General features: G+C 32.8%; 1 protein-coding gene and 1 pseudogene across 4 annotated transcripts; one reads left to right on the top strand and one right to left on the bottom strand.

Annotated features, from left to right (window-relative positions):
- The first annotated feature begins 8,518 nt into the window (after positions 1–8,518).
- LOC129288355 (UPF0481 protein At3g47200-like) lies at positions 8,519–11,962 on the top strand. Of its 4 annotated transcripts, none has more exons than XR_008587983.1 (3): positions 8,519–8,734; positions 10,317–11,148; positions 11,233–11,962. XR_008587983.1 is itself a non-coding variant. In XM_054924878.1 (2 exons), the coding sequence occupies exon 2, from the start codon at positions 10,472–10,474 to the stop codon at positions 11,057–11,059; it is 588 nt and encodes a 195-aa protein (XP_054780853.1). In that variant the 5' UTR covers positions 8,519–8,734; positions 10,408–10,471; the 3' UTR covers positions 11,060–11,962. The 4 variants fall into 4 exon arrangements, 2 of the variants coding, with proteins under 2 accessions (XP_054780853.1, XP_054780852.1); XR_008587982.1 differs by having other exon boundaries at positions 10,317–11,159; XM_054924878.1 differs by having other exon boundaries at positions 10,408–11,962.
- A 139-nt stretch (positions 11,963–12,101) lies between these two features.
- Positions 12,102–14,444, bottom strand: LOC129288356 (chaperone protein dnaJ 8, chloroplastic-like; annotated as a pseudogene).
- Between the last annotated feature and the right edge of the window lie 5,450 nt (positions 14,445–19,894).

Below are 19,894 nucleotides of genomic sequence, written 5' to 3'. Positions count from 1 at the left end.
AATCAGCAAAGGTTAGATTAGATTAAAAAACGCTGACATGGAATTAAAAAATACCCTCTCAGTATGAAACGATCAGCAATATATTAACAAGTATTTTCCAGGCACAACCTTGGCACCAAACGACGTGGAAAAGAGAAATCGGGACCCAGTGACCCCACAACCCCAGGATGCCGGAAAAGACCGTCGGATGATGCCTCCGCAATAGTCAACGGTGGTGAATGAACACCGGACAATGTTTTGGACGAGCCAAGACTTCAACATTTGACACGTGCAACAGAAGTGAGGATCGTTCATTTGTCGTCTCTGTTCTCTGTGTGTTGTATCCCTTGAGTCCAACGAGGCAAGAATCGGCATTGCACTCCTCCGCACTTGTCTTGTGATTATCGATTTTGGAATATGTTTATTGGTTCATCATTGCCTCTGATCATCGTCTGTATACACTTGGTCTATTATCCTCCACACTTATGGTATGTTCGTCGCTCTGCATTTTATATGGCTCTGTCTTTTGCTCTCTTTTTCTACTAAGAATGATTATTGAAGTTTTCTAATTTGCTGCAAGGTATAATATGGACTGGAGAATGAATATAATGACAGTAGCGAAGGGAAGGGTAGTGGAAAGGAGAATTTGCCAGACATTGATATTAGTGATTTTGAACATATTGATGATCGTTATTTTAACCAGTATGTTGGTGTTGGTGTTGGTGTTCGTGATATGTTAGATGAAGTAGTAGGCGATAAATGATAGCTGCACCTGATCAATTAGTTGAGGATAGGAACTTACATGAGGTTATAGAGGAGAAGATATTAACTTTATTACCTGATTACAAATCTGATGAGCTTCATGACGATGAAGTATCTTGTGATGATGATAATGTGACAGAGTACCGATTAATGAGAGATAATGGGTGATTTAGGAAGTCAGAGAAATGTTAGGAATAAGTATTATTTTTAATTTATTTTAAATATTTTTTATTTAATAATATTATTAGATTTTATTTGGATATTTATCCAAATATATAATTATTTAAATTTTATTAGATATTCAATTATTTTGAATTGTATTTAGTATTATAAATATGATTAATAATTTAAAAGCTAGCATGCCATAAATAAAATAGATTTTTGACTTTTTGAAGATTTTTTTAAGTATGACTATTAAAGAAGTATAGAGTAAAATTTTTATTTTATATTATCTGAATAAAATTATCTTCTTATTTTTTTATCAGCTTTATATTTTTTTATTAATATATAAAGTTAGATTATAATTTTCATAAAAAAGAAAGGGTCAGAATTGAGGTAGAGAGATATTCGAGTAGGATCTTCGAATTGTGAGAGAATGTCTGGTAATAGTGAGGGCAGCAGTGGTGGGCCAAGGGGTGGATTAGGAGGTCAGAATGATGGGGAGAGTGGTGAGATGATCTTCTCGAGTCCTACGCTGGTAGATAAGGATCAAAATTAGAAAGGGTCACAAAATCCAAGGAAAGTTATTTCATATAGAGACTCACTATTGAGTTTAAATTTTGTTGGCTTCTTGTCGAAGAATGAACCAAACTATGATATTATAAATGGATGGAAGGGTTATCTAGCTAAACTGAAAGAGCAGGAGCATGTGGCAGCGGCGAAGCATTTCGATATGGACGAGGAGGTAATGGAATCGGGCAAAAGACGGATACCAGAGCTTAAGGTTTCAAAGGAAGAATATGAGGCATGGTGCAGGCCTTGGGTAAATGCTTTGATCATTAAGCTTCTGGGAAAAAATATTTCGTTACGATTTTTACGTCCTCACTTGACTTGGATGTGGAAGAATCAAGAGCCTATGCGGATCACACCTTTGAGTAATGGTTATTTTATCATTTCATTCTCTACCCAAGAAGTTTTGGAATATGCTTATCAGGAGGGACCTTAGATGATTGATGACCATTATTTGTTAGTTCAAAAATGGCGTCCAAACTTCAACCCTTGGAAAGCTGAGAGACAGCATAGAATTGCTGAATGGATCAGAATACTGGATATCCCTATAGAAATGTACAATATTGAACACCTTCAGAGGATTGGTAATAAGGTGGGTGATACCTTGAAATTGGACTTATCAACTTCAATTTCTGATAAAGGAGGTTTTGGTCGAGTCTGTGTAGAACTTGATCTAAGTCAACCTCTCCTTCCATTATTTACTTGGTGTGGGGAGGAATATAAGATTCAATATGAAGGGTTGCATTTGGTTTGCTTCCATTGTGGAAAATATGGACACCATCAAGAGGTTTGCCATATAATTCTTGCCCAATACCTGAACACAAGTGAGGTCAAGGATGTGGTACAAAATGATCAGGTGAATTCTGGGTGGAAACATGTTGAACCAATGGCGGAGAGAGTGGTGGTTTCTGGCAAGGTTGAGTGTGAGTCTCTAATGACTAGATATGGACATGAGTTATTGGTTAAGCGGGATTTTCGCAACAGAAATGATAAATCAAATTCTAAGGGATCTCTTTATCAAGATGCAAAAATTAAGGAGAATGATAAGGTGTTTGGAGAGTAAAAATTGGGATCACGTGGTGATTATTCAAGGCAACATGGGGATAATGGGAAAAGTATAAATAAAAAAGGAAAGTCAATTGAGGAATCCCATGATTTTGGTATTGAAGTTAAGACTAATGCTTTCAAATTAGTATGGGTCCTGGTTGGGGAAAAAAGAAAGGCAATTATGAGGGTTAGAGGGAGAGGAAAGGAGAACATTGCTCCAGCTGTTGGGCAACGCGTGGCGAGAAGAGATTTTGCAAGTACTTCAAATCATGGGCACAATTCTTTTAATAGTCTGAATTCTTTTGCTATTTTGGATACTAGGCCTTGTGACTTCATGGGTCCATCAAGTGGAAATGAGAAGCTTTAAAGGTTATGGTGTTGGAGAAAAATCTTCAGTTCATTCATATACACTTTGAGAACGTGAAGAAGGAAACTTGGTTTATGATATTTGTGTACACTAGTCCTAATATTAATAATAGGCGCAGTCTGTCGCAATCACTTGGAAGAATTTGTGATAGAGTTACAGGTCCTTGGAGCATCGCGGATGACTTTAAGGCTACACTCATGCAACACGAGCATAGATCTAGTGCTGTCTATCTTATAGGGGTGGATAGAGATTTCTGCTATGTCATGTTTCATGCAACAATGCTCTTTGAATGACGTTGGTTTTATTAGCCTGACTTTTACTTGGAGTCGAGGTGACTTAGAGTGCCGCGTTGACCATGTTGTGGCCAACTCAGATTGGTTGGAGAAATTCTTGAATGCTTCTGTAACCCATCTCCACTGGTTTTCTTTGGTCATCATCCTTTATTAGTCCGTTTTCAGACGCAGTTGCATGATCAGGGTGTGTCAGATAGACCTTTTCGATTTATCGCCTTTTGGGTGCTTCATGATAAGTTTAATGAGTTTGTGAAGAGGTCTTGGAGGGAAGATGAGCAGTGGTCAAATCAAATTAGTTCCTTTACAATAGATTGTTAAAAGTGGAATAAAGAAGTCTTTGGGCATGCAAGTAAAAGAAAAAAAAAAGAACTTATCTTTCGGCTTGATGGAATTACTTGTGCTTTAGGTAATGGTGGAAACAAGAATTATCTTGAGGAGCTCCAGAAGCAACTTAGGTTGTAACAGGAAACAGTAATGATACAAGATAGCATTCTTTAAGCTTAGCAAGCTAAAAGTAATTGTGCTCTCCTTGGTGATAAAAACTCATGCTACTTTCACTTTATAACCAATAATAGATGTCGAGCAAATAAAATTGGAGCTTTATGCAATAATGAAGGCTCTTGGATTTATGATGACGCACACTTCAAGGTATGGCTATTGATTATTTTTCCTCTATATTTATAAATGATACGAAAAATTCTCCACCTTTTGAGTGTAATATCTCATATCTGAATATTGATGAGAATGTCATTACTACTTTTGGTCGAAATATTACGGATTTAGAGATTTGGGAGGCTATTAAGGAAATGGGGGGTATGAAGGCTCCGAAGCTTGATGGTTGTGGAGCTTTTTTTTTTTTTTTATCAGAATGAGTGGAACTGGAATGTGGTGGGTGGGACCTCCTGTTTGTAGACTTATTAAGTACATTTTCTTGAACCTCCCAGTTGTTGCTAATCTTACTAAGACGTTACTTATTTTGATCCCAAAGAGAGACCTCCTAAAACTATTCGAGATCTCTACCTAATTAGTTTGTGTAATGTGGTGTATAAAATAATTACTAAACTGGTTACTTCTCATATGAAAGTTTTCTATCGAGTATTATCTCTCCGAATCGGTGTAGTTTTGTTCCTAACAGACATAGTTTTGATAATATCATAGTGGCTCAATAATTGCTTCATTCTATGAGGCATACGAGAGGGAAAAAAAGTTTTGTGGCTATTAATATTGACTTCAAAAAAGCGTATGATTGAGTTAATTGGAAGTTCTTGCAATCTTGTTTGAAGGAGTTACAGTTCCCTAGTCATATGGTTGAACTGATTATGTGGTGTGCCTACTTTTATGCAACTTCTTTAGAATGGCAAAAGGACTGATTCATTTACTCCTACCAGAGGGGTTCGTCAAGGAGATCCCATCTCTCCTTACTTGTTTGTTATCTGTATTAAGAGACTTGCTCATCTTATTCAGCAAGGAATGGCAAAGCAAGAATGGAAGCCTATTAAGTTAGGTAAAACTGACCCTTCTATTTTCCCACTTTTTTTTGTAGATGATAGTTTACTTTTTGCAGAGGCTTCTATGGCTCAAGCTATGGTTATAAAGGATTACTTAAGTGCTTTTGTGCAAGCTCGGAAATGAAGGTGAATGCTAGCAAAATCAAAATGTTTTTCTCTAATAATATTCATAATTGCAAACGTGAAGAATTGAGTTCATTCTTGGGTTTCTCTAGAACAGATGACTTGGGTAAATATCTTGGTGTAAATCTCCATCATAAACGGGTTACTAAGGAGACTTTTGGTGAAGTGGTTGATAAGGTTAAGAAGTGACTCTTTAGTTGGAAGGCCTCTGCTTTGTTGATGGCTAGAAGGGTAACTCTTGTGTCATCTATCACTTCGGCAATCCCTTGTTATTCCATGCAAACCTTATTGCTTTCGATTAGCACTTGTAATTCCTCAGATCGGTGTGATAGAGAATTCATATAGGGTTCTATAGATGAAAGAAAGAAGAGCCACCTTCTTGCTTGGGATAAAGTTTGTGAATTGAAGAAATATAGAAGACTAGGTCTTAGATATGCAAGAGGTCAGAACCAAGCCTTTATGATGAAACTCGAATAGAATCTTATCAAAAAGCCTGATGATTTATGGGTACGTGTTGTTAAAGCTAAATATAAGTATGCTACGAATCTTCTTCCTATTATTGATACTGAACACTTTAGTTCTAATCTTTGGTCGGGAATTAAGGGAATCTGGCATATGGTTGAGGAAGGAATTAAGATGGCAGGCAACAATGATATTCAATGGAAATGGGAAAAACACGGTTTGTTTACTATCAAAACTGCTTATAATGCTATTTATCCATCCAAACAGGACACCAGTTTCTCTTGGAATAGAATATGGAAGCTTACAGTTCCTCAGCGATGCAAGACCTTCCTATAATTGTGCTCTCATGATAGGCTTCTCACAAATGTGGTGAGGTGCGAGAGGAAGATGACAAACGATAGTACATGTTCATGTTGTTTACTGCAGAATGAAAATTTGATGCATGTTCTTTGAGATTGCCCACTAACTTATGAATTATGGAGAGGTATGGTGAAACCTGGGAAACGTCATATATTTTCTCTCTAGGCCTAAAGGATTAGTTAAGGTGGAAGTTAAGATATTCTGGGAATGAGTCAATTGAGGATTAGAGTGCCATATTCACTACTATCTGCTGGCTCTTGTGGAAGCTGAGGAATGCTTGAATTTTCAAAGGCAAGTCTATATTAAATGAAGGCATCATGACTGAGACATTTGCAGTTCTCAAAAGCTTAAGGGATTTATCTCTTCAAAGCAGGAAGTTGAACTGGTTTGGAATCAAACCAAGGAGTGAGGTAAACCGATGGCTTCCACCCCGTAAGGATTGGTTCATGGTTAATGTAGATGGGTCATATATTCTTACTCTTGTGAAAGGAGGCTGTGGTGGTGTTATTTAAGATCACCAAGGCAATTTTATTTAAGGCTTCACACACAGTCATGCCGTTATGGATAGCTTCAACATGGAGACTTGGGCTATACTAATAGGACTTAATTTTGTTTGGGAATTGGATAAACATATGATAATTATTGCCTCAGCTGCACAGAAAGTGATGGAGCTTATTAATGGAGGAGATTTCAATCTTCAGCAAGACAGGTTGCCATTGGAAGAGATCATATCGATGCTTCAACAAGAGTGGAAAGTCTCTTTCATTTATGTGTATCGCACGGCCAATAGAGTTGTTGATTTATTAGCTCGGCAAACAGCTCAAAAATGACCAGGTTTCTATAAACGTAGCATAACTTAGGATATTAATTTGCTTTTGGATTTAGACTGTATTAGCATAAGCAGCTAACCTGCTGCTTGTTTTGTTATAAAAAAAGATTATAATTTCATATTTTAATAAAAATTTATCTTCCTTATTCTCTTTACCTATCTTGAATCCTATCAACATGAGAGTGTGCCTGAAGGTAAGTATGAAAAATACAACCTTCTGATACGCACAAAAAGTTTCAATTCAAGTCAGGCATGGAGAGTTTACTTCACTTAGTTTAAGGATGCACTAAGAGAATATGCCTTACTTTAATGGATGTGAAGCTTATAAAGAATGATAAGGTGCAGTGTCGAGTTAAGTGTGTATAAAAGAAATACAAATGGTTAATTCTTGTGAGTAAAGTTGTTGATCAATTGACATATTGTTTAAAGACATTTGGGTCTAAACACACATGTGAGTTGTCCATTAATGGGAAAATGGCTTCTTATAAGTTGATTTCAAGAAAGATAGTTGGCATCGTGAAGGCAAACAAAAACATTAAACTGTTTGATATTATTGTTGCACTAAGGGACTGTTATATGGTTAATGTGTCTATGTGAAAGGCATATTCAAGGCAAGGAAAAAGGCAAGGGTAACAATTGATGACGATTACAAGGAGCAATATCATAATATGAACGATCATTATAATGAAATTAAGAAATGCAGCTTGTAGACAACTATTTGTTTAGTGACTATAAGACCATAAAAAAGCCACCTACATTTAAGGAAACAAACGAGAGGGGTAGATGAGGATGCAACATTAACGAAGATGACAAGAGAAAATACAAATCTTAAATGTTCAAGTTGTGAGAAGTAGGGACACAATTGAAGGACTTGCAAGGATCTCAATAAGCAACCTGCAACGAAGTTGAGGCATTCTAAGTCCATTAATGCAACTCCTCCAAAGAACAATCAACCTTGATTTCCAATGTCAACTTCTTGTAGTTATGGAAATATGAGATGTTTTGTGGTACATGTTTTATACATGGGATGTGACTTAAATGGTTTTTAGGATGACTTTTTGTGTTGATTATCACTCTAAAGATAGGTTATGACTTTATGTGCAGTGGCAGCCTCAAAACTCAAGCTCAGTGGGGAAAAACTAATTAGATATAAAAAGAAAGAACAAATGACAGTAACCATTATTCAGTAAAAAAAAAAAAAAAGACAGTAACCATTATCATATCATAAAAAAATACTAACTTCAGCCAAAAAAAAAACTTTAGCAAAAAAAAAAATCAAATACAATCCATTAGATGAAGATAGAAGGTAATTTTCTCATATTTTTTCAATTGAGATAATAAAATATTATTTATTTATTTTAGATAGTTTAAATCCTCTATTATGTTCCATCCATAAAAAAATAAAATAGTTTATTCTATGTCGACTTCTCTACATTGTTGAGCAGGAAGCATAAAAAGAACAATTTTAATTTCCTTTTTTCTCGAACTCACAAGCTATGCTTTTTCTGGTCAGATCCGTTTGATCTCAATCTCATTCAAAGCTAAATTTATCATCTGCAAATAGGGTCTCCATAAGAGATTGCACATCCTCTATGTTGTCCTCATTGGGAATGAATTGAAATTTAGCATGTTTGTGGAGGGATAACAAAAAAACCAATGTTTTAAAAAACGAATCAGACAATAAATCAAAAATATTAGTGAGTTACGGGTCTCATGATTCAACTGGTTAGACTGATGGTTAAATCAATAATATAATAATTAAATAAAAAATAACATTTATATATATATATATATATATTTAAAAATGGTTTAAAATGATTCAACTACTTTGAGTTCTGGATTTTTACTTTAGATCTTCAGAAACCACTCAAATCAAAGTAAGCCAATTTAGATCAACTTTCAAATAAGTCAAATGATTGAACCAAATTAATTTTTTTTTTTAAATGATTGTTCGACTGGTCTAACCATTCAGGTCTTCAAACATTATAAAAAAACTATATCTTTTGCTGAACAAGCGCGTCCCCCTTGGTCTTTTTTTGATTTTTTCATCTCTTCCAACTTTTCCGATCATCAAGTCAAGTATATCGCGTGGCCCTCTGTTTCTATATAATAATGGGAATTTTGCTCTGAATCCTTCTGTGCCCAGAAGCCCTTTCTCCTTCACCCACATCTGCTTCCCTCTTCGCTGCCGGTTGGATTGACTATCTTTGGCTTGGCCCTTCTCCCAGATTTGCTCATCGTTTGATACTGAGAGGGTTTTTGTTTTTAATTCCAGGTCAGCATTTTATTATCTGACGTAACTTTTTTTATTTGATTGAATAGATGAAATTTTATTAAATAAAATATAGATGACTTGAAGCAACAGGTCTGTATAAAAATCTCTCCAAACTTAATGGTGTTAATACATGCTAGTATCTTCAACACTGTTTGTATCACATCAAAGTCCTTCTAAAAATATAAAAAGTAATGTTATAGATAACAAAAAGTATAGGAATTTGGAACATCAAAAGAAAGTAAGAGGCTTGTATAAAAACTTGTGCAAAGTAGAGGGACAAAAAATTATATTTTTTTTTATTTTTTGAAAACTATTTTGTAAACCAATTTTTACAAACTATTTTTTCAAAACAATTTTAAAATTTAGAAAATGAAAGACCATGTTAATTTTGAAAAAAAATTTAAAATTTAGAAAATGATGGATAATGGTAGTTGCTAGTGGTTAATAATAATAACCTATGATACCTATAAAAAAAATAATGGAATATGGTTGATGATAATTGAAAATAATTTATATTAGTCAAATATAGTGTGCTTTAAAAAATAAAAAAAGTGAAAACAATTTAAATTGTTTCCATCTTTTTTAAAAAACAAAAAATGAGAACCTTTTGAAAACATTTAAATGCAATATACTTACTAAAATAATTTTTTTTATTTTTTAAAAGAGATCAAATATGCCCTTAATCTTGTCTACTTAAAGTATTTGTTTTCTTATTAAAATAAGACATATGAATCTATTATATATTATTTATTGCCTAAAAATTATTATTAATATTTTAAAATTCATTTGTTTTAATTTAATTGGAGAAAAGTATATTAAATATAATAAAATTAACAGCTTAAATATTTAAAATCCCTAATTTGGAAAGAAGGGTATGGCCTCCTTAGTCTCTCCAGCCAAACTAGGAGTAATTGCTTAAAGATACATTTTCAAATCAAATTAATAGACCATGGATTTTAAACTTGGGATAATGACCCAAAAAAAAAAATAAAGGAAGAATTATAGTAAGATTTTAAAATATTGAATTAATAATAGTTAAATTATCAAAAAAAATTTTAAAAAAAATAAATTAAAAATATCAATCAAAATAATTACACATTAAGAAGTTTCAATTATAAATAAGTATTTAAATATTAAATATATATATCTAAGATTATAACAGTATTTTCTATTTGTAACTGTGTAAATTGATATTTATTATAATTCATTTCTTAAAAATTTTGTCAAAAACTTTATCATCATTAATTCAATCTTTTGGGAATTTTCATTCTGCCAAAAAATATCACTTATCATGAAATGCAATAATTATTATTCAATCTCCAGCCTGTGTCATTTTGGTTTTTGACAAAATATCATATTTATTCTCAATGATTATTATATATTAAAAAATGACTACTGATTAAAACAAAATAAAAAATAATTACTTTTTTTTTGTAAATTTATTTATCAATAAAGTATAACTAAAGTAGTCATGTTCATTGTACATTGAAATGAATTTCCCAGTATACCCAGCATGTCATTCTTTCTATTTCATTTTGAAAATTTGGTTTGACTAATAAACTTAATAAATCGTACGTATAAGGCCTAATGTCAGGGTCGAGAGACGATGAATGGATCATTAAGATTGAAATGATATTGCAATTCATGAATGAAAACAACGTAAAGACGTGCAGTATTTGGAGGGTTCCAGAGAAGCAACGAGTTCCAGGCCTCGGTTCCAGGCCTCAACTTGCAGCCATGGGACCCATTCACAGGGGAACCAAAAGCGAACTGCAAATCATGGAAGAGGCCAAATGGCGCTACATGCACCATCTTCTTTCGCGTCCCACTGGAAACTTGCAGTGCATGACCCTTAGAAGTTGCTGTGAGCTACTGATAGGCTTTGACAGTATAATTCGAGCCAGCTATGCCGATGGGGAGACAATGGAATTGGGAGCAGAGGAGCTTGCCAGAATAATGCTACTTGATGGCTGCTTTCTCTTGGAGCTTCTGCTCAAACTCCACGAAAATGTCATCCCAGATCCGCCGCTCCGTCGCAATCAGAGTGATCCTTCTCTGGATTTTACCGACGGCAAGAAAAAGATCTTACGTGTTCTCACTGATCTTACGCTGCTCGAGAACCAAATCCCTTTCCTCGTTCTCGAACTTTTGTCACTAGAAGCTTCTCCAGAAAAAGAACTTTCTCCTGAAAAACTTGCCGAGTCACTCTTTGGATGCAAGGTTGCCAGCGCTGGCTTCTCCAAGGGTGTTTCTCATTTCCTTCATCTCATGCACTCGTGCTCCCCAGATCCCTATGACCAAAGACGTGACATCCATGAAAGCTAAACAAGAACTGAAGCGCTGCGCCACGGAGCTCCAAGCTGTGGGACTCGAAATTCATTCCACTTCGCAAACCATTATAAACGCTTCTACCAGTAATGTTGAAGTAATTTATCTTCATTACTATTGAATTATCACTTAATTAGTAATTCACCTTTAAAATCTCGCTCATAATGCAGACAACAAAACAAGGAATTGTGGCTTCTGCACTGAGGGAATTTGTGGAGAGGTTCGGTTTTTATATAGATTTTAAGCAAAGGGATCAGAAGCTGATAATCCCGAAGCTGTGCATAAAAGAAGGAACGGAAGAGAAGTGGAGGAATTTCATTGCTTGGGAGCAACTCGGATTAACAGGAATCAGCTACAAGTTCACCTCCTACGCGCATTTTCTCAAAAGGCCTAGTCTGTTCTGTTCAAGACATCCAACTGCTTAAATCAAAGAACATTATTGTAGCAGATGGAGATTTTGGGATCAGCGACCAGAAATAACTGGCCTTGTTCCAGATTATCACAGCCGGGGCTGAAAATATGGATAATAGATACAGTGCTATGTGTGTGCAATTGAACGCAGTGAAGCAGCATGGTGTTCCAGTGACAGGATGGCGGACCATGAAGTGGCATCATTTCCAGAGTTTTCTGGAACTGCTAGGACCTCGGATCAGATACACCATCAAAATCCTATTTAGGCTTTTGTGTTTAGCAAGTTCATTCCTGACACGTGGATGCTCCTCAAAGTTGGGGCAGCTACATTTCTTCTTGTCCTCACTACTATTCACACCATTTACACATTGAAAACCTATTATGCCCCAGCTGGCCAACGAGAGTTAAGAAAGGATCAGAAAAGCAAGTGGGGTACGAACTCATGTCACTTTCTGAAATTTCTAAAAATTTTACAGCCCTTATCTGTAATAATTATAATTCATAGGTCATGTCTACTTCACTTGTCACTCTCTCAAGTTTTAATAATTTACAAGAATAATATATATATATATATATATATATGACATGATATAGCACCTAGCCTAGCTGATGGGAAAACATAACCAAATGAAGAAAATGAAAGTATGGATTTGCCTTTTTGAAATGTATTCATAATTCATATATATACACAAAAAGTCACTTGCTCACTCTGCTCCAATTATTGATCAGATGAGAGTGACCTTCGACCTACCGACACTATATACAAACACCAACCACTCCATACACATTGATTGAGCTTTGAATTAGGAATCACACCAACCACCATATACATATGATCTTATCTGATCAACCTGACTGGATTTGAATTAGTAAGAACACCAACCACCAATAGATCTGAACCAATGGATCCAATTTGACTTGAATTAGTGAGGACATCAACCACTAGATACATCTCACCCCAATTTGAATTGGTTGAGGATTAACATGGCTTGTGAAGATTGAGAGCCATCAAAGCGACGAGAAAATGATCAAATGTAGGGATTAATATGAGATGAGTAGTCCCGGATTCCAGCTCCTTCCCATCCCATCCACTCTTCCCACAAGTCCCAATCTGGATCGTTCATTCCTCTCATTGATTCATCATTCTCTCCATCTTCATCATCACCATACATTTCACTCCATTTGCTCCTCCTCTCAAATTCTCCATCACTATCTGCCACCATACATTTTCAACGTAAGTTGTTGCTTTCATTCAAATTCAACTAACCAACAATAACATGACCAAATCATGTATGTGTGTGTGTGTGTGTGTGTGTGTGTGGCAGATATGTGTAAGCCTTGGATGAGATAAGTTTCATTCACTTAACCATTCCATTACTGTTCTCTTTCAACATTAGTTCCAACAATCAACTGCAAATTGTTCAACAATTAACTCCTACTCACTTCTTCAATCTTCAGCAGCTTCATTTTCACATAAACATAAAACCGCAAATTTGTGAAAGCAAGATGGATGTCTAGTAATTAGATATATACATATATATGCTCTCCCTGGTCTTAATTATGGGGCAAAATTTTGAAGACAATCCTAATTATAGGGCAAAATTGTGGGTGCTTAAAACTCCTTAATTGCAATAAGTTATTAGCATCCTTTGAACTCCTATACATCAATTTATTATGGTAATGATCCCAAAAATGGGTGAAATTGGAAATTTATGTATTTTTAACAAATCTAAATATATAATTAAGACCAAAGGAAGTATATATAGACATCAACTGACTGATCTTATCTTCACTCTTATGGTTCTGCAATGAGTAATGAATCATACGTGCCACTGATGCAATATTAAATATTCAATTCGCTACAAAAACAAAAATATGACAATCACAGAACAGCCATTGAGTTCGATAAGGAGCTCCTTCAGAAGCAGTAGTTCTCTCTCTCTCTCTCTCTCTCTCTCTTCTCTCTCTCACTCTCTTTCAATTTCAATGTAGTGTAGAGAAATGATTAACCAATATTCAATTCACCTACAGAACTATGAAAATTCTAGAGAGAAGGGATTAAGATAACTCACATCATAAGCCTCGTTGATTTCGTGAAACTGTACACCACAATTGCTTCCTCTGCATACATCTGGATGGAACTGATGCATAATTTTTTAAAAAAAAAAAAACAACCAATCAGTATTTTCCATTAGAAAAAAGAAATCCCAATATAACCAAACCCCGATATTGGTGAGAGGAATAACTTTGAAGTGTAAACCCAAAAACGAAAAATCAAATTGGAAGCCAAATATCAAACATCATGCGTGCATACAACAACCTAAACTTCTGGATAACAATTATGGCATTGAGATTGAGAATCAAACCTGCAAGGCAAGCTGTCTAAAAGCTTTCTTAACCTCAGATTCAGAGGCACCAGGCTGGATTCTTAAGGTCTTATAAGGATCCATCACAGAAGAAGAGGAAGAACACGAAATCTTAACTCTGTTCAATCGTTTCTGCTTCTTTTCACTGTTTTTAAATTGAATCCAGGAAGAACATGACCTGTTACTACCAATACCTCCAGCAACGGAAGCAGCCATTGTAACTCGTCAGAAATCACCAAAATCAGAAGAGAAAAAAAAACCCACAAATACCCAGAAGAATCTTTGGCTATAAATAACAAAGCTATGATCTTTTCTGAAGGAAGATTTTATTTAGAATGGATCAAAGGGCACGCACGTTTATTGGTCTTTGATGGAGACGGCGTGTTTGAACCCTAAAATGTGGCCTCCTCGAAAACTAAATAATATAATTGAGGAATAGATCAAAGGATAAACAACAAACCCACTAGAATCTAAAGAAGAAGGCGAGATATTAAATATCCGTCGAGAAATTATGTTGATTGTTTAAGAGAGAACAAAACTCGGACCTTTTATACACATTTAGATGAAAATTTGCTGACGAAGAGAGAGATTCCTGGGCTTTATCCGTTTTGTTTCATAATTGGTCTGAATTGGACGCGGGAGATTGTTCTTTTGGTTTATCTGGAGGTATATTCCTGGTTGGTATGAATTTACTAATTCAACCCCTTCTATTTTCTGTAAATCCTTAGTCGTCCTATAACTTATAAGATAAACAAAATTTAGGTAATATCCTTCTAAATAAGTTACATCTGTCTCTAATTTTTTTTAGCCGACGCAATGATGCATCTATCTATATCTTATTTATTTTGACATACTAAAGTGGAAAAAAAATACTATAGTAGCTATATTTATTTTAACATAATGGATAGACTTGTAAAATATTTTTGTAGGGAAAAGAAACAGGCAAAAGAAAAGATGGCATTTACTTTATTTGTTAGATCATTGTCTTCTTATCATGAAGTCATTTTAATTATAAAAACATTCAAATTGAAAATATGGCAAAACTTAGATAACTTTATACATTTAAATTACTTTTTAAAATCAATTCAAACTATGCAAATTTTTATTCATTTCTTATCCTATAAATAAAGTTAATTGTTATCACTTTTGAATCATTTTTAAATTTAACAATGTTAGTCTTTTTTCTTTTTGAAAAATAATTATAATGCTATATGACTATGATCAAATCAAACAAAGCCTGGTGGACCAAAATCCTATATGATCCATTTCAATGCAGAACAGAAATCAGACGAGGTCAATGTTGTTGTTGAATGAGAAGATGATTCATTGCTCATACTTTAAATTTTGTAGTGATTTTTATTTTAAAAATAATAATCAAATCATAATATCAAAATTTTTTGCTACAATTATAGGATAGATGAAATTAAATCCCACAATTAACTTAACTTAATCCTCTATCTTGAAGGCTTATGAATTAATTTATTATAAAGATGAAATCCCAAAACTGATAACTACCATAATATTTTTCAATAGAATTAATTAATATTAATATAATTTATTAATTGTGGGATTTCTTTCACCAAAGCGCATGAGATACACTTCTTGCATGTTTGGATTGCTCATTTAATCAATTTTTTGAGGCGAAAAATCAATTTTACAATCAATTATTCAAATGTCAATTTTTCAAAAAAAAATTAATTAATTTTTTTTTTTTGCAAAGCTATCACAAGCAGCTTATGCATTCAAATCACAAAGGCATATGGGGAAAATTATAAAAAAAAAATTCAAGAAAAAATTATAAAAAAGGCACAAAATTTAATAAAAATAAAATTAAACTCTCTTTTCTTTTCTTTTTCTTAATAAAATTCAAACTTTAGATACTCAAAAAAGTTATTAGAATAAGTTCTTGCCAACTATCACCCTTCACTTAGTACTTGCTATAAAACTAATTTAAATAAAATAATATTGGTAGAGAAAGATTAATTTAATTTAATTTAAAATTGAGGGTCATTACAAAGATTATTGTAAAAGTTGAGAGAGAGAGAGATTTTGAATCATTTGTTACATTGCTAAATTTTTTATGTTGCCGAAATTTCTAAGCAATGCTTAACATCTTTATTAGATATAATTTATGTTCATGATGTCATTAGAGATTAATTTATACATTATTATCTTCATTAGTTATTGTAAAATTGATATTTGATATTTAAGATTTAAATCTTTCTCTTTTATTAAATTTATTTGAACTAAGATATATTGAGTTATTTATTTATATAAATCAAAATTGTTAATATTAATATAATTCAAATTTTTATAATTAATCATATATATAATTTAAATAATATATTTTACTTTTTAAATATTAGATACAAATTTATCAATAATTTAATTTTGAAAGGCAATGTTCTTTATGGTAATTTACACAGCTAAAATTGATTCTGAATAAATTATTCAAATATCTTTAATTTTTTTTAAAATTATTTTTAAAAAAATAATATCCAAACTAGTTACATTATAATATAATTAATTAAAATTAAAATCTATCATTTAATTAATTATTTTTATAATTTATTATATTTAATTAAAATTCAAACGGGTACTTCTTTTACCTTCACTCTTGACTCCAAAGACCTTCCTTTCTGGCCTCTCGTTTTTGACTTTATTCACTCTTAAGGCTTTATTGTCCTCCCTCCATTGGTTCTGTCTCTTGCCTATGTCTCTTGAACTTTCTTTCTTCGCTTTAGTTAATCGTTCCCATAAATGAAGGGTGACAATAAAGATTAGAGAAAAGATTATAAATCAAGGTTAGAGTAATGAAAAACCAAGACGGGATCACAGCAGGTTTTAGTCACACAAAGAGCAGTGGACTAGAAGAGTAGCGAGTTGCAGATGGGAAGAGTGGAGCAGTGTTGAAATGATCAATCGAAGCTTGAGGGAAGAAAGGAAAATACGAAAAATAATCTCAAATGATGTCAAAGAATGGTTTTTAGGAATCAGAAGATGAATTCAGACGACTATTAAAACTGCTTTCAACCCGCTCCAACTCTAGGTTTCTATCTAACTCTTGCTCACTCAAAATTGCCTTGTAATGTTTTTAAAACTGAATTCGATATCAAATCAAAAAGGTTGGCGGTTCATAGTTCGTATAGTCCAATTAGATTAGACTAATAGTAGAACCAGTGACACAATAATTAAATTAAAAAAACATATATATGTATATAATTATATCAATATAAGAAATAAATATGAAATTATTACTTAACTTAAAAATAAAATCAAGTATTTTAAATTTATTATGATCTAACAAGCCACATAATGCAACATAACATTAAATAATTAAAAAAATTAGTCATTTTCTAAAAAAATTGATAAAAAAAGAAAAAGTGCATTTTTTTTAACAGTCTGATTTTTGAAAATTGAATCCAGTTACTCGTTTGATCCTGGTTCTCGGTCCAACCTCTAATCTAAAGCGGCCTAATCCAACTCGACTCCCCAAAAAAATTTTTAGGCTTAACTAAGCTATTAGCCTGACTAATCCAATCATCTGGTTCAGTCCGATTTTTTAATCATTGCTGCTTAGTTCTAAGCGATTCAAAATGGGTCAACTCTCCAAAGGGTTCAATAAGTTAAACTGAGTCATCTTCATGCCTAGGTGACGATTTGACCAATTTGATCGCCTTGATCAATTCAATTTTGAAAACACTACTGTTTGAAATATTACTTGTTAAATAATGAGCATAAAAATTTGCTTTCCTTTGCATAAACTCTACGGACATACACCAATCTTTGTATAAAAAGCAAACAAACTTCATCAATGAGATCAAAATAGGGTTGATAGGTATGCCCATTTTGCAATACAAGATAATTGTTGTAGTATTGAACCTTAGTTTTGATGATTATAAAATAAGATAAGTTTGTATTTAACAGCTTTAATAATCAAGAAATAATGGCTTGTAAGGAAATTGATTAACTTTGATTTAAGTTTCTGAATCTCGCATCTTATTGCCATATATTTTCTTATTCTCAAGTATGTGTCTTGTTTTCAAATAGCCAAAAAACATGTAAGCTTTTTTTAAAACCTATCCATATTGTGTTTCTCTCTAAAGATTGAGTATTTGACTTAATTTTTATTTCTTAAGGACCACTTATATTCCTTGGAAGGTGTCTCAAGTGGATTTAAAATACATAATTCAAGTCTAAGAGCCTTTATCGTTTTTCAAATCCAATGGCCTTTATTTTGAAATAGCTTACTTATTTCGAAATAGTGTATTCCTAAGTGAATTCTCCTTTTTCCAATTATCAACTCTCATGTCCATTCAAATATAGCTTAATTAGGAATAGTTGTTCTTATTTTGGAATAATCCTCTATTCTTCAAAGCTTATTTACTCAGCATTCTTTTAAAGTTTCTTATTCAAGAATAAGCTATTCAAGACTAGTCTATTTAGGAGTAGACTATTTGGTAATAGCACTTCATATTTTCAAATACTGATTTTCAAAGTAACGCTTACGTAACTATATTCTGATATAAAAGTCTTACTTCAAAATATGTCTAATCCTTCTTACATATTAGCTTCTACTCTATTTCAAAATAAATGTTATTATTTTGAAATAAGCCTAACGCGTTGTGCTCTATTTCATGCAAGTAAAATAGGGGTTAATTGAAGCTCTCATGATTCATTCTCTTTCCTTCTTTTAAGAGTAATGCATGTTATCTAAACTATCTATAAGCTTTCTAAACACATTTCAGGGTTCTTATAAACATAGCTCGAGTTTATTCAAAAATTACTTATCATCAAATAGCTTTGTTCTACCAAAATAATCTCTCACCTACCTTGTCAAAACATTTAATGAAAAGTGCTGTTATTTTTCTTATTTACTGTAACAGAGAAAGCTTCGTCGAAAAAACATTGTTCCATTGCCTCAGTTCAACAATTGCTCAAACAACTCAGAGAAAAAAAGACGATGACTCTAATGACTATATCCATGAGTGTAATGGATCTTTTACGAACTCCAACTATAAATACAAGCATTTATGAAGACGGTAAACAGATGAATGAACATGAACAAACTCAAGACATTCATATTTATTGTTTACCAAATTTTTGAGTTTATATGTATTACGAGTAAGCTTCATTGATTATATATCAACTCCAAGTGAGAGTATTTAATAGTAGTTGTTCATCTTTGAACATACTCTGTTTGCCTCTGTTTTTCTGACTCATAACAAAGAAACTTAAACTTGGGCAGTTTAAGTGGATTATATCATTACCTCTGGAAGGGAGAGTAATTTAGATTTTAATTTAAACCTAGGATTGTACTATAGTTACCAAGAGCCTGGATTAATCTTGGTAAAATTAGTAGAGAAATCTCAAGCAGAACTTGAGAATTGAACATAAGCTCAAGTGATTGGAGCTAAATCAGGATAAATATCTATGCAAGCTTCTCTTCCTTTTTCTTTTTGGTGTTCGATGATATCTCTCTAAACTTATCTTTTGTATTTAATTATTATTTAGTAAATTTTTATAAAACCCGATTCACTCCCTGTTAGGCGGAGTTCCATGCTGCACAACCGACAAAAATGTTAACTCTTCAAAATAGAAATGTTAAATTTCAAAAGATCCATTTAATGATAATTAGATGTCATAATAAATTTAAAAAAAAAATGAGTTGTAAAGAGGTAGATATCAGTAACTTTATTATATATACATATATATGGACTTAATTTTCTGGACTGATTTTTTCAGTCCTTTTTTAAAATTTTTCTATATTCAACTTGATCTTTTCTTTACTTAAATAATATTCAGTACTTTTTTTTTCAGTTTTCGATGCTCATCTTGACTTTTTTTTTAATACCTTCCTCTGACAATTTTAGCATTCATCTTGATTTTTTTCAATATTGATTAAAGATGGGTATTAAAAGTTGAATATTGAAAATATTAAGTACAATTTTTTTAAAAAAATCAAAACTAATTACAGGAAAATTGAAAGATAAGTACTAAAACAACAAATCTGAAATAATTTTAGTTTCAACCAAGGACTTCGGCCCTTTCTGAA

Source organism: Prosopis cineraria, unplaced genomic scaffold (assembly GCF_029017545.1).
Source record: "Prosopis cineraria cultivar Desert tree isolate PC_DT_omini unplaced genomic scaffold, ASM2901754v1 PC12, whole genome shotgun sequence".
Lineage (NCBI taxonomy): Eukaryota > Viridiplantae > Streptophyta > Magnoliopsida > Fabales > Fabaceae > Prosopis > Prosopis cineraria.
Note: the sequence above shows the minus strand (reverse complement) of the source record. Positions and strands in the feature narration are given on the sequence as shown.